General features: G+C 42.2%; 1 protein-coding gene and 1 pseudogene across 1 annotated transcript; one reads left to right on the top strand and one right to left on the bottom strand.

Annotated features, from left to right (window-relative positions):
• The window catches only part of LOC136175857 (olfactory receptor 52D1-like), a 35221-nt pseudogene that overhangs the window by 21394 nt on the left and 950 nt on the right, over nt 1-12877 (bottom strand).
• Nucleotides 5215-6159, top strand: LOC136174346 (olfactory receptor 51I1-like). Its single transcript, XM_065944451.1, has one exon. It carries the CDS (start codon nt 5215-5217, stop codon nt 6157-6159), a length of 945 nt encoding a protein of 314 aa, XP_065800523.1.

Below are 12877 nucleotides of genomic sequence, written 5' to 3'. Positions count from 1 at the left end.
TTCTGACCTCAGGATACTCATCTTCCCTGTTTGAGGAAACACCTCAAACTTTGGCTCCGTTTATCCAAATTCACCAGAAACCTACTCTGCAGTCAAACGGTAATTAGTTTCAAGCAAAATGACAGCACATCCATCTGTTGCAGGCCTCATTGTCAGGCCTCAGGGCACAGGGTCTCTTTATTCAACTGCACTAACTCCACCAGTCATTCAGAGTAGCCTAAGCACAGCACAGACCATGCTCATTTTACCAGCTGCAATGTATACTATGGATAACCTTTCTTGATAGGTTATTATGTGACAGTCAAGGTTAAAGGGTTATTTTATTACATATCTTATTATTAACACTCATTAAGTCTTATCCTCAAGCCTATGAAGTAGTTAAATTATTTTTCTTGCTTTAGAGGGGAAGACCCTGAGATGCACTGTATAGATTGATCGACCAGGATCACATAGCTAGCCAGTGAAGGACAGGAGGCAAACTCAGGCAGTCTGATTTGCAAACCCAAGTTGGTGTGATTTCAATCAGTGGTGCTGCTTTGAAAAATGTTGCAATTCTTGTCCTTTATGTGTATTGCCTTCTCTGGCAAAACATGTGTAACATCCATGTTCTTAGTTTGACTGGAGATCTGGGAGATACCAAGTGACAAATCTGCTTATTCAGTGAATGTTCACAGAGCACCCCTGATATGCCAGTCCCATGTTAAGCTAAGAAAGAATCCACGGAGAAGGAAACAGAGGCATGTCCCGTCTGAACTCACAGTATGGCCATTCAACATAATGGTTTGAACATAATATGTTCAAACGTTAGTCCTGCCACTTATATATTTTGTGAGCACCTATGTTCAAACGTTAGCCCTACCACTTATATATTTTGTGACTTTGAAAAATTTACTTAATTCACTGTGCCTCAGTTTCCCTATGTGCATAATATAGATAACAATAATATCTGCCTAGGACATAGATAGGACACAGCATTTCTTGTGGGTATTGGTCATAATTATAGGGTGGAAAGGCCATCAACTGTCTTAGAAGATGTAGGTTTAAATATTCTGCCACTAAGAAGCTGTAGAAAATTGCAATAACTCTTTTTCTTTCTAAGTTCTAATGACCTCTTCTGTAAAATGAAGGCTAGATACAATATTCTTGCATGTCACTTCTACTTCTGATCATTCTGTTGCTAAATATCCCTCTGAGCAATGAACTACCAAGTCCGAGAGGGAGGGGCACTGCAGATGCTCCATATTCCCAGCAGTCCTGGGCTGCTGAGCTGATCAATGCTCAAGGGACGTCCTGGATGCAGCCTTATACTGCTCAGGCCAGGGAGTTGGCACATGAGGCGGGGGGTATGGGTAGGGCCCTCACAACTGCCCTTCCTTCCCCTGCACCCTCCGGACACAGATCTTTCAGGTAGGTAAAGTGAAGTGTCAGACACTCCAGGCTCAGGCTCTGAGGCACTCTGACTAGCTTAGAAATTCTGAGTGTTATAATATGACAATATGAATAGAGAAAGGTTGTGCCTAGAAGAGTCAGGCTTTTAAATTATTTTTCTGCATATTTCCACTTTAAAGAATCACTTTATGGTTCTCTCTTTTCCATTTGTTACTCCTGTTTTCTGAAATCTTGCCATGGTTTCCATGTCATATATGCCTTTTTCTGCAGAGATTCTTCTTTATTAGACTGTAGTTTGGATGTAGATGTCTTCATATGAATAATTACCCCTCACTCCACTGCTCTTTTCTCAGAATAAATGAGTATGGGCAGAGGATTTTAAAAAGACATTGATTGCTTTTGAAGACACTTGGTAAGACCCTAAGTAGTGTTTAAAAAAAAAAAAAAAAAACCTCCAAATCAAGGACATCTGCATATTGCGAGCAGAGGCAAACAAAAATATTTAGGATGAGCTTACAAATAGGAAAAACAAACAATTTTATGAAAGTGGAATGGGGGAAAAAGAAGGCATCCTGAGAAGAAAGGATAGAGGAGTCCCAATGCAGGTGGAAGAGCAAAAGCAAAGTAAAGGCAAGAAGAGCAGATTTAGAGCAGGTCTAGAATTGAGATTTGCAAAGTATTTGGTCCTAAAGGTTTTTCAAAACAGCTTACTTTTTTTTTTTTTTTAATTAATTTATTTTTTTATTTTTCAGTGGGTTTTGTCATACATTGATGTGAATCAGCCATAGAGTTACACGAATTCCCCATCCCGGTCTCCCATCCCACCTCCCTCTCCACCCGATTCCTCTGGATCTTCCCAGCCCAACAGGCCCGAGCACTTGACTCATGCCTCCCACCTGGGCTGGTGGTCTGTTTCACCACAGATAATATACATGCTAAAACAGCTTACTTTTGAATCTTCACTACCCTGTTTGCAAAGTTTCTTAGACCCTCGGATTTACAAACAAAGAGAATAAAAATCTTGTGGGATTAGTGACTTTCTGAGTGTATCTCCTGTGTTGGGGCTTGCTCTGAGCACAGCAGGGACTGAAACAGTGTGTAAGTGTCAATGTTGATCTCCTGGAACTGGTGAGTCACAAGGGGAGATACATTTCATAATTCAACAGGAACTATGATAACTCTATAATAGGAAGTTCTAACGCAGAACAGGCAGAGAAACAGGCACAAAAGGAGATGTAAATCTACCACTTATGACAGCGTGAGGAGAGGAGAACAGTTACCTCCACTGCATTGACCAGTTAGAATTTCTTGGAGGATGAAGGCATCATCGATCCTGGAACCTGGAAGATGGAATGAATGGGTATGTTGACACATTCTGGGAAACCCTGGGATTTGAGGAGCTGTAGTTGAAGTTTGAGTAACAGCAAGTAGACTTATATGGGTATTTGAGGTACAAGGAAGGATAATGTTGAGAACTGAGAACAGAAATATTGATTTAGTACTGATCACAGAGGACTTTTATTTCTAGGCTTGTGAGTTTGGATTGAACTGTTTGGTAATGAAGGGGCATTCAAGGTTTCTACTAAAAAAAGTGCCACTTTCAGATCAGCCCTCTGGAAATACTATCCTAACCAGAATAGAGAATGAAATAGAGCCATGGGATTCGCTAAAATAAGATGTTATGGTATAAAAATGTGATGTCTTGGATCTGAAGTGTGAGACTACAAGCAGAAACAAATGGGCAAAAGTGCTGGCAGAAGGAGCTGGGTCATTGTTTTCTTTATCTTGTCCCATTTAATATAGAAGCTGCAGGAACTAAAGAGCCTCTTGATAATGGTGAAAGAGGACAATGAAAAAGATGGTTTAAAACTAAACTTTAAAAAACAAAGATCATGGCATCTGATCCCATCACTTCATGGCAAATAGATGGGGAAAAGTGAAAACAGTGACAGACTTTATTTTCTTTTCTTTTCTTTTTTTTTTTAATATTATTTTATTAGTTGGAGGCCAATCACTTTACAACATTTCAGTGGGTTTTGTCATACATTGACATGAATCAGCCATATAGTTACATGTATTCCCCATCCCGATCCACCCTCCCACCTCCCTCCCCACCCGACTCCTCAGGGTCCTCCCAGTGCACCAGGCCCGAGCACCTGACTCATGCATCCCACCTGGGCTGGTGGTCCGTTTCACCATAGATAATATACATGCTGTTCTTTCAAAACATCCCACCCTCACGTTCTCCCCCAGAGTTCAAAAGTCTGTTCTGTATTTCTGTGTCTCTTTTTCTGTTTTGCATATAGGGTTATTGCCACCATCTATCTAAATTCTGTATATATGTGTTAGTATACTGTAATGTTCTTTATCTTTCTGACTTACTTCACTCTGTATAATGGGCTTCTTGACTCCAAAATCACTGTGGATGGTGACTGCAGCCTTGAAGTTAAAAGATGCTTGCTCCTTGGAAGAAAAGCTATGATAAACCTAGACAAGGTATTAAAAAGCAGAGACATCAGTTTGCCAACCAAAGTCTGTCAGTCAAAACTATGATTTTTCCAGTAGTCATGTATTGATGTGAGCTGGACCATAAAGAAGGCTGAGTGCTGGAGAACTGATGCTTTCAGATTGTGGAGAAGACTGTTGCGAGTCCCTTGGACAGCAAGGAAATCAAAGCAGTCCATCCTAAAGCTAATCAGTCCTGAATATAATTGGAAGGACTGATGTTGAAGCTGAATCTCCAATACTTTGGCCACTTAATGTGAAGAGACAACTCATTGAAAAAGAACCTGATGCTGGGAAAGATTGAAGGCAAAAGGAGAAGAGGGTGACAGAGGATGAGGTGGTTGGATGGCATCACCAACTCAATAGACATGAATTTCAGCAAACTCCAAGTGATGGTGAAGAACGGGGGAGTTTGGCATGCTGCATTCTATTGGGTCTCAAAGAATGGGACACGACTTAGTGACTGAACAACAGTAAGAACAAAAAAAGAAAGAACTTGGAAATGTGATCTTTGAATTTTGCATCTCAAACTTAGTTATAATAATAGTATTATTCAAAGAGATGGAAAACACAGATAAGAGCCCATTATCTGTATAGCCATGGATAAGAGAACTGATTATTAGACATGTGACTTTCAGGTTCTATTTAGATCTGAAAGAAATTATTAAGAAAATATTTTAGTATAATAAGTTATTCATGGTGAAAATGAATGCCATAAGGTAGATTGAAGAATGAACAGGTGAGTGGATATAAGGGAGTCCTAGTGCATTTTGATGTATGTCTGGAAGATTGTCTCTGTGAACTTATATCTTCCTGTCTATCGATCCTCTGTCTGGATAAATGCAAGACAGAACTGGGAGACTGTGTAGAAGTAAGGAAGGTGGAGAGTCATGATACTGTGCAGATGTTACTTATCAGTAGAGTCAGTAGAGTGAGAGAGTGAAAAGAGAAAAAGTTTAAAGCTTAATGAGTAATTGGAATGCTCAGAACAGTCCAGGAAGTAGTCTCAAACAAAGTGCTGCCTGTAGATTGATAACAAGTTCATAGCTTTGAATGTGGGGAAGAGCATGGTGGAGATAGGCACAGGTACAGAGGAACATAATGTGATCTGTTGTGTCAGCTGGATAGCCTTCTGAAAACACTTAGGCAGTTCTAGAAACCATGGGGAGCATGAGGGGCAAGGAGTGATGTGGTAAACAAAACTGATGAAGCTATAAATAAGCATCTGGATGGCATAAGAGAGACTTAAAATAGGTCATGAATAAGCTGTATGTCTATCTTCTCTACAGGTGGTGGTCCTACAGTTCAAGTTCTCACAGCATGGGAGGTATCCTCTACAACAGCTCAGAGTTGAAAACCATCACCCTGACAGGGCTCCCAGAGCTGGAGAACTCCCAACACTGGATGTTCTTGCTCTTTGGTACCCTCTACATTGTCTCCATTGTGGGCAATGGCCTTATCCTTTTCATTGTCAAGGAGGAGCAGAGTTTGCATCAGCCTATGTACTACTTCCTGTCCCTACTCTCAGTTAATGATCTAGGTGTGTCTTTCTCCACACTGCCCACCGTGCTCACCGTATTTTGCTTCCAGTTAAGGACGATCAGTTTTGGTTCTTGCATGGCTCAAATATTCTTTATCCACTTCTTCACTGTCATGGAATCAGGGGTCTTGCTGGTTATGAGTTTTGACCGCTATGTGGCCATTTGTAACCCTCTGTACTACACCACCATGCTCACAGATTCCCGTGTTATACGCATGGGCTTGTGGGCCATCATCCGCAGCTTCTGTTTGATTTTCCCACTGCCTTTCCTTCTGAAGAGGTTGCCCTTCTGCAAAGCCAATGTACTGTCCCATGCCTACTGCCTTCATTCAGATCTCATCCACCTTCCCTGTGGTGACATCACCATCAACAATATTTTCGGTCTCATCATTGTCATGTTTACCTTTGGCCTGGACTCTACACTCATTCTCTTCTCATACGTGCTCATCCTGTGCTCTGTTCTTGCCATTGCATCTCGGGAGGAACGGTTAAAGACCCTCAACACGTGTGTGTCACATCTGTGTGCTGTGCTCATCTTCTACGTGCCCAGGATTGGTGTGTCCATGACTGCCCGTTTTGGTAGGCAGGTCCCCCGGTTGGTGTACACTGTTATGTCTCTCATTTTTCTCTTTGTGCCTCCCATGCTCAATCCTGTCATCTATTCAATCAAAACCAAACAGATTAGATGGAGGCTTGGCAGAATGCTATTGGGAAACAAATTTTAAGCCACAGGCACAAGGAAAGGAAAAATGTTACTCAATATTTGCTATTACTCCACAAATTGGGGTTTTCAAAATGCTTTGACAACTTTTTAAACTTCCTTTGGGGCAGGAATCAACTCTTAGGATTACTTCCACCAGATATTTGATGACAACCTGGCACTAGTTAAGACCAAAGACAACAGGTTTTGGCAAGTTATTACTGAGTTGTGGTTTAGCCAAAAGAAAAAAAAAAAAAAAAAAGCTCAATTTTTTCCAAATGTGTCTCTTAAAATCAATCCCTCATTTTGTTCCATGTGTTTCTTTTATTCATTTTTAACTTGAATTATCATGGAAAAAATTACTTATTACCTCGGATACCCTGTCACAATGGTCAAATTATTCTATTCCCCAAGACTATATGGAAAGTAGTCCTACTTTTAATTTTGCAGAGTTTTTTTCTTAATTTTGCAAAATTTCTACAAAAGTTTATTTTTGTAGGAACTCCATACTCTTTCCATCACCATTGCACTATTTTACATTCCAAAAAACTGCGTGCCAATGAGTGACATCCTTACCAACATTTGCTGTGTTTTGTTGTTATTGTTATTTTTATTATTATTTAATAGTCATCTTGACAGATGTGTGGTAATATCTCATTGTGGGTTCGATATGCATTTTCCTGATGACTGATGACATTGATCTTTTATATATATATATATATATACCTGTTCGCCATTTGTATATCCTCTCTGGAGAAACTTCCATTTAACTCCTTAGCACATAGTAAAATGAGATTATCAGACATGATTTTGTCATTGATTTTAGCTACTGTAGGAGCTCCTTAATGTTTTGGGGATGAACCCCTTATCAGATACTTACTTAGAAGTAAGCTTGAGTGAATGGACACAAAAAACACATGCCTTGAAGGAAAGATTAAACAAATATTGAATATGTTGCTTTTTCCCCAGTTCACTTGACTTAATTCTGAATAATCTGAGGAATGTTGCAACGTGATTTAAAAATTAATGTAAAATTGTTGTACAACTTAGAGTATTCTCCCTCAAGAGTGCATTAAAAAAAAAAAAAAGAAGAAGAAGAAAAAAAATGGACAGGCATAGAGTAAACCTCCCAAATGCTAAAATATGAAGAAAAAGACAACAAAATTCCATGCTAGTCAAAAGATATATGGCTGCAACAATAGATTTCTAGGATAAGATAGCTTAAAAGAATGTAAGAACCACTGAAAAATAGAATTTCAAATAAAAGATTTTACAAAAATTATTTATAGCATGGTTGTGGTGTGTCTGTTCAGCCGTGTCCACGTCTTTGTGACCCCATGGACTGCATAGCCTGCCAGTCTCCTCTGGTCATGGAAACCTCCAGGCAAGACTATTGGAGTGGGTTCCCATTTCCTCCTTCAGGGAATCTTCTCGACCTAGTGATTGAGCCTGCATCGCCCATGTCCCATGTCTTGCATTAGCAAGCAGGTTCTTTATCACTTAGCCATCTGAGAAGTCCCCTATTTAGAATACACTGTGAAGTATACTCTGTGTAAAACCATAATATATGATGTCATTGTTCAACATTCTTTCATTTGCACACAATAAGTACTTGGAGGAAGTAATAAAAATGTGGGCTTCCTTGGTAGCTCCTGGTTAGATTCCTGGTTCAGGAAGATCCCATTGAGAAGGCATAGGCTACCCATTCCAGTATTCTTGGGCTTTCTTGGTGGCTTAGATGGTTTAGAATCTGCTTGCAACACAGGACACCTGGGTTTGGTCCCTGGGTTGGGAAGATCCACTGGAGAAGGGAACAGCTACCCACTCCAGTATCCTGCTCTGAAGAACTCCTGACAAACCAGAATTCCTCGTTTGTCCTTTTTTTTCAGAACACACATTGAGTGTGAAGGAAAGTTTCAGTGCTCAACATGGCCTGGAGTTAAAACTCTCCTCCAGGTCCTCCCCACCATTCTAAGCAAAACAAATAACTCTCTCACCCAAAGGAAAAAAAAAAAAAGGACCTTAAGGTTGATTATGCCTAGCTCCCAGCGGGTCCAAACCTCAGGCCAATCTCAGAATTCCTTGCCCCAGCCATTTAAGAGCTAACTACTGCTCCGAACAACCTTGGAGAAGAACAGGCCGCCTTAAGACATTAGATATCCACACATATGCCCATATATACTTACTCTTTTCTTGGGTTAGTGCAGCATCTCGCTAATCTGACTGCTGCCCCTTCTCGCCTCATTAAAGGTGATCTGTTCCTCTAATGCGCCAGTCTTGTTCTTTCACCGAACCTCACCTTCTCTAATTCCCTTACTCTAAATTTTTTGATGACAAAACCTGGGAGTTTGAGGTTCCCTCTCATTCTCTACAGCCAGCTCTTCTGAGCGTGGAAGCCTGCCAAGCACACTTTCCTGCCCAGGCTTTCAAGACCTCCTCGAGAGGATGCCCTGTGCGTTCATGAGTGGTACAAGTCCTGTGTAAGGGCTTTATTGGTTTTCCATGTAACCCGAGGAATATTGGTCTCTCTCTCTCTCTCTCTCTCTCTCTCTCTCCCTCTTTACTCTACACTTTCTTTTCCTCGAGACTGACCAACTCCAGGACAGAGGGCTTTTGCCATTCAACCTCCCTCCATCCACCACAAATTCTCACTTGCCCCAGTAGCCCATGTAAGCTCGAATGGTACTCTAGGGCGCCATAGACTATCATTCTTTCCGGGTTCCCAGGCAACCCTCCAGCCAAAAGGTCCTCTGGGAAGCTACTTTGGGAATGCCCATCCCTCCTTCAGAGTCTCTCTCTCTCTCTTTGCCCAGTCAAAAGTTTAGGTGACAACTTTTTCTCTCGACTGGACAGTTGCTAGCGATTTGCTGTGGGTTCAAACCAATCCATTTCATGAGACTCTCCCTTGGTCTGTGTAAAATGAAACCTCAAACCTCTAGTCTTGACCGATCTTAAGTTTCATAAACTCATGTCACTTTGCACTCAAATTTAGCCTCAGTAAAAACTGGATAACCAAAACCACTGTCCTGAGTTTGGTACTTTTGATTTCAATATTTTATCAAATCTCACAAACTTCCTCAGACAGAGCTGAAATGGTCAGATGTTCCCTATATTCAAGCTTTCTGAGACCTTAGAAGCCCTCCTTCTCTCTGCAAGGGCTGTTCTCCCTATCAAATCCTCTTTTGCTCTCTCTCCCCCTCCATCACAAAAGAATCCTTATCTAAAGCCCCTAAAAGACCCCCTAGAATCCTCAGCCCCCGATTTTGACTCAGCAGATGAGCCTCCTCTCTATTGCCCTGGAGAGAAAGCTTTCGGAGAAGAGACCCCCATCCTCTAGCACTGAAACCACCAAAAGAGGAAGCGATGACTCCAAAACCCCAAGAGATTTCAACCCCCTGCCCCTCTCCATTGTTCAGGACCCAGAGCAAAGACATGTTTCCTCTCAGAGAGGTAGCGGCACCTGAGGGCCCTAAACGGGTTCATTTCTTGGGCCCTCCACGGGTGCCTTTCTCAATTTCTAATAGGAGACAAATTGAAGAAAAATTGGGATCTTTTTCAGAAAATCCTACAAGATATAGAAAAAAAATCCCTCCGCCTTACACAGGCCTGTCATTTAACTTGGAATGATCTTTATTACATCCTAAATGCCACTTTAACCCCTGATGAAAAGAAACGGATATGGCAAGCAGCCCAGACTCATGCTGATCATCTCCTTAGCCAAGACAGGGCTAATCCAGTGACTGATGATGCAGTCCCTTTAACTGAGCCACAGGGGACATATCAAGCCGGTGGTGCCAGCGTCTGGTATGCTAAAAATCTCTCACATTCATGTTAACTATGATATGATTGGGGAAGTGACTCAAGAAAAAGATGAAAATCCTGCTCTTTTTCTTTCTTAAGGCTTACTGAGGCAGTCCAAAAATGCACTAATCTAGGTATTTCCACCCCCACCAGATTTGTGTACCTACGTGTCCAGTTCATAAGTCAGTCAGCCCGCAATATTCGCCGAAAACTATGCCAGTTAGAGAAGGGTCCCAAAACCCCTTGGCGAGGTCTCCTAGAAATAGCCTTTAAAGTGTTCAATAATATAGAGTAAGAAGCAAAAAAAAAAAAAAAAAAAAAGAAAGAAAGAAAGAAAAGGAAAGGAAAGAATGGCCAAATATGCCTTATTTGCTGCATCTATCCAAGTAAAAGATTCAACCCCTTTGGCCCATCGACCTTGGCCCACCCATCTGGGACCTAACCTGCCAGGCCCCTGCTTTAGATATAACCAAACGGGATGCTGGACTAAGTCCTACCCAAACTCCCAGCCACCCACCAAACCCTATCCCACCTGCAAACAATGGGGCCACTGGAAAATGGATTGTCCTCAGACACTAACCACCAAATCTCAGGGTCCATCCCAGGCCCAACAACCATGGGCTAGGAACCAGATTCAGGGGGCCCTGGCCCTCCAGACCATGGTTCCTCAAATGAATTGAGAGATGATCATTTGTGCCTGAGTTATTCCAGTGACAGAGCCTAAGCTCAAGACCTCAACTCTGCCCCATACAGACAGACTTACAGGTTTGGATAATTGGCATGGTGGCTGGACAAAAAGTCTCATTCCTAACAGACACTGGAGAAGCCTTTTCACTTTTAACCTCCTTTAAGGTCCCTCTCCAACCTTCAGAAGTGGCCATCAAAGGGGTCTCAGGTGTCCCCTTTTAACCCCAAATAACCCCTCCTCTCCTTTATTGCTTTGGTAAAGCAACACTGACAATCTTCTATAGTAGTTCCTCAATGCCCAATGGCATTTATGGGACGTAATCTTCTGGCTAAGCGACAAACTTCCATAAAGCTCTCATTCTGAGATTCCATGTCAATTCTTTGCATCCAAATGGCACCAGAGCCCTTGGCCAGCCCTCACTCCCAAGCCTGCCCCCCACCCTTCCCCCGATAGATCCTCAGGTCTGGGACACTGAAGCCCTGTCAGTAGTCTGACACCATTCCCCTGTACAGGTTTTCTTAAAAATCCCTCTCAAGTAATAACAAAAACTCAATATACCCTGACCACAGAATCCCGACAAGGACTTAAAGCAATACTTTCCTCACTGCTCAAAGACGGCCTTTTGTGGCCTATCTGTTCTCATAATGCTCCTCTACTGTCAGTTAAAAACGGACCGTATGCCTGGTGTCTAGTTCAAGACCTTTGCAAGATCAGTGAGGCCATAGTACCCATACACCCCGTGGTCACTAATCACTACACCCTTCTCTCACATATTCCCCCAGACACACTCTACTTGATAGTACTGGGCCTCAAAGGTGCTTTCTTTACTCTACCTCTACACCACTCTTCACAACCCCTATTTGCCTTCACCTGGATGGACCCAGACACATATCAATCTCAACAATTAACTTGAACCATTTCACCGCAAGGCTTTAGAGATAGCCCTCGTTTTTTCAGTCAAGCCCTCCAAAGAGACCGACAAACTTTTGACTTAGGCTCTACTACCTTACTCCAATATATAGACGATTTATTGTTATGTAGTTCCTCTCGCCACAGATGCCTACTTCACAGTGCGAGGATGTGGACATGTACTAAATGCCCTAAGCATCTGGGGCTACAGAGTCTCACTCTCCAAGTCACAAATTGCTTCCACCACTGTCAGTTACAAGGGGTTGCTTCTCACTCCCACATCCAAAATTGTTCCAGCTCAGATATTTTGAGACTTGATACATACCCCCAGGCCTGAAACCAAGAGGGAATTTCTTTCTCTGTTAAGTCTATTAAACTTCTTCGAATATGGGTCCCAAATTTTGCCCTCCACACAAAATCTCTCTACCAAGCTACTCAAGGAAATTTAGATGAGCCCTTATTGGTCCCCACCTCTCTTCACACCCCAATACAGACACTTATCAAACATTTAATACAGGTCCGTTCTCTTTACTTACCTGATTACACCAAGCCTTTTTTCCTTCTTGTACATGACTGACAAGGACATGCCTTAGGGATTCTGTACTGAAAAAGGCGGGGCATATGGGGGCCTCTGGTTTACTTATCTAAACCACTCGATCTCGTCACCCTCAGATGGCCACCTTGTCTCCAGGCCTTAGCTGCAACTACGCTCTTAATACCTAAAGCCCAAAATCTGACCCGAAATGGTCCTCTAAATGTATGCTTACCTCATTTCTTCAAAGATTTACTATCTCACTGGGCTTTCCTTTCTCTGCCCCCTGCTCGACTACAGATCCTCCATGCACAACTCCTTGACCCACCCCTTTCTTTTCTGCCTGGTAAACCTCTTAATTCTGCTAGTTTACTCCCTACACCAGATCCAGAAGTAGAATAACTATCTCATGACTGTGTTTAGCACTTAGATATGACACTTAAACCCCTTTGAACATATAACCGATCAGCCCCTTACTGACCCGAATGTCCCATCCTGGTTCATACATGGCAATGCCCAGAAATAAGCCCCATTGTGGCTGGATACACTATAGTCCAGGGACATCCTGACAAATGTTTTCCCCTTGCCTCATCAAGCCAACCACACTCCCAGCTCACACATCCTCACAACAGGCTGAAATGATAGCTCTTACACAGGCCTTGACCCTAGCCAAGTAACTGTAAACAGTTACACTGACTCCAAGTATGTCTATAACATATTACATTCTAACATTATGATCTGGAGGGAGAGGGGATTCCCGACTCAGAAGGGCACACCTGTTCTCAATGCTTCTTTTATTTCTGAACTCCTCCA

Source organism: Muntiacus reevesi, chromosome 9 (genome assembly GCF_963930625.1).
Source record: "Muntiacus reevesi chromosome 9, mMunRee1.1, whole genome shotgun sequence".
Classification (NCBI taxonomy): domain Eukaryota; kingdom Metazoa; phylum Chordata; class Mammalia; order Artiodactyla; family Cervidae; genus Muntiacus; species Muntiacus reevesi.
This window is presented reverse-complemented; position numbering and strand designations above follow the sequence as displayed.

Coding starts and splice junctions, on each gene's coding strand:
- LOC136174346 (XM_065944451.1), top strand. CDS start 5,215: ATGGGAGGTATCCTCTACAACAGCTCAGAGTTGAAAACCATCACCCTG.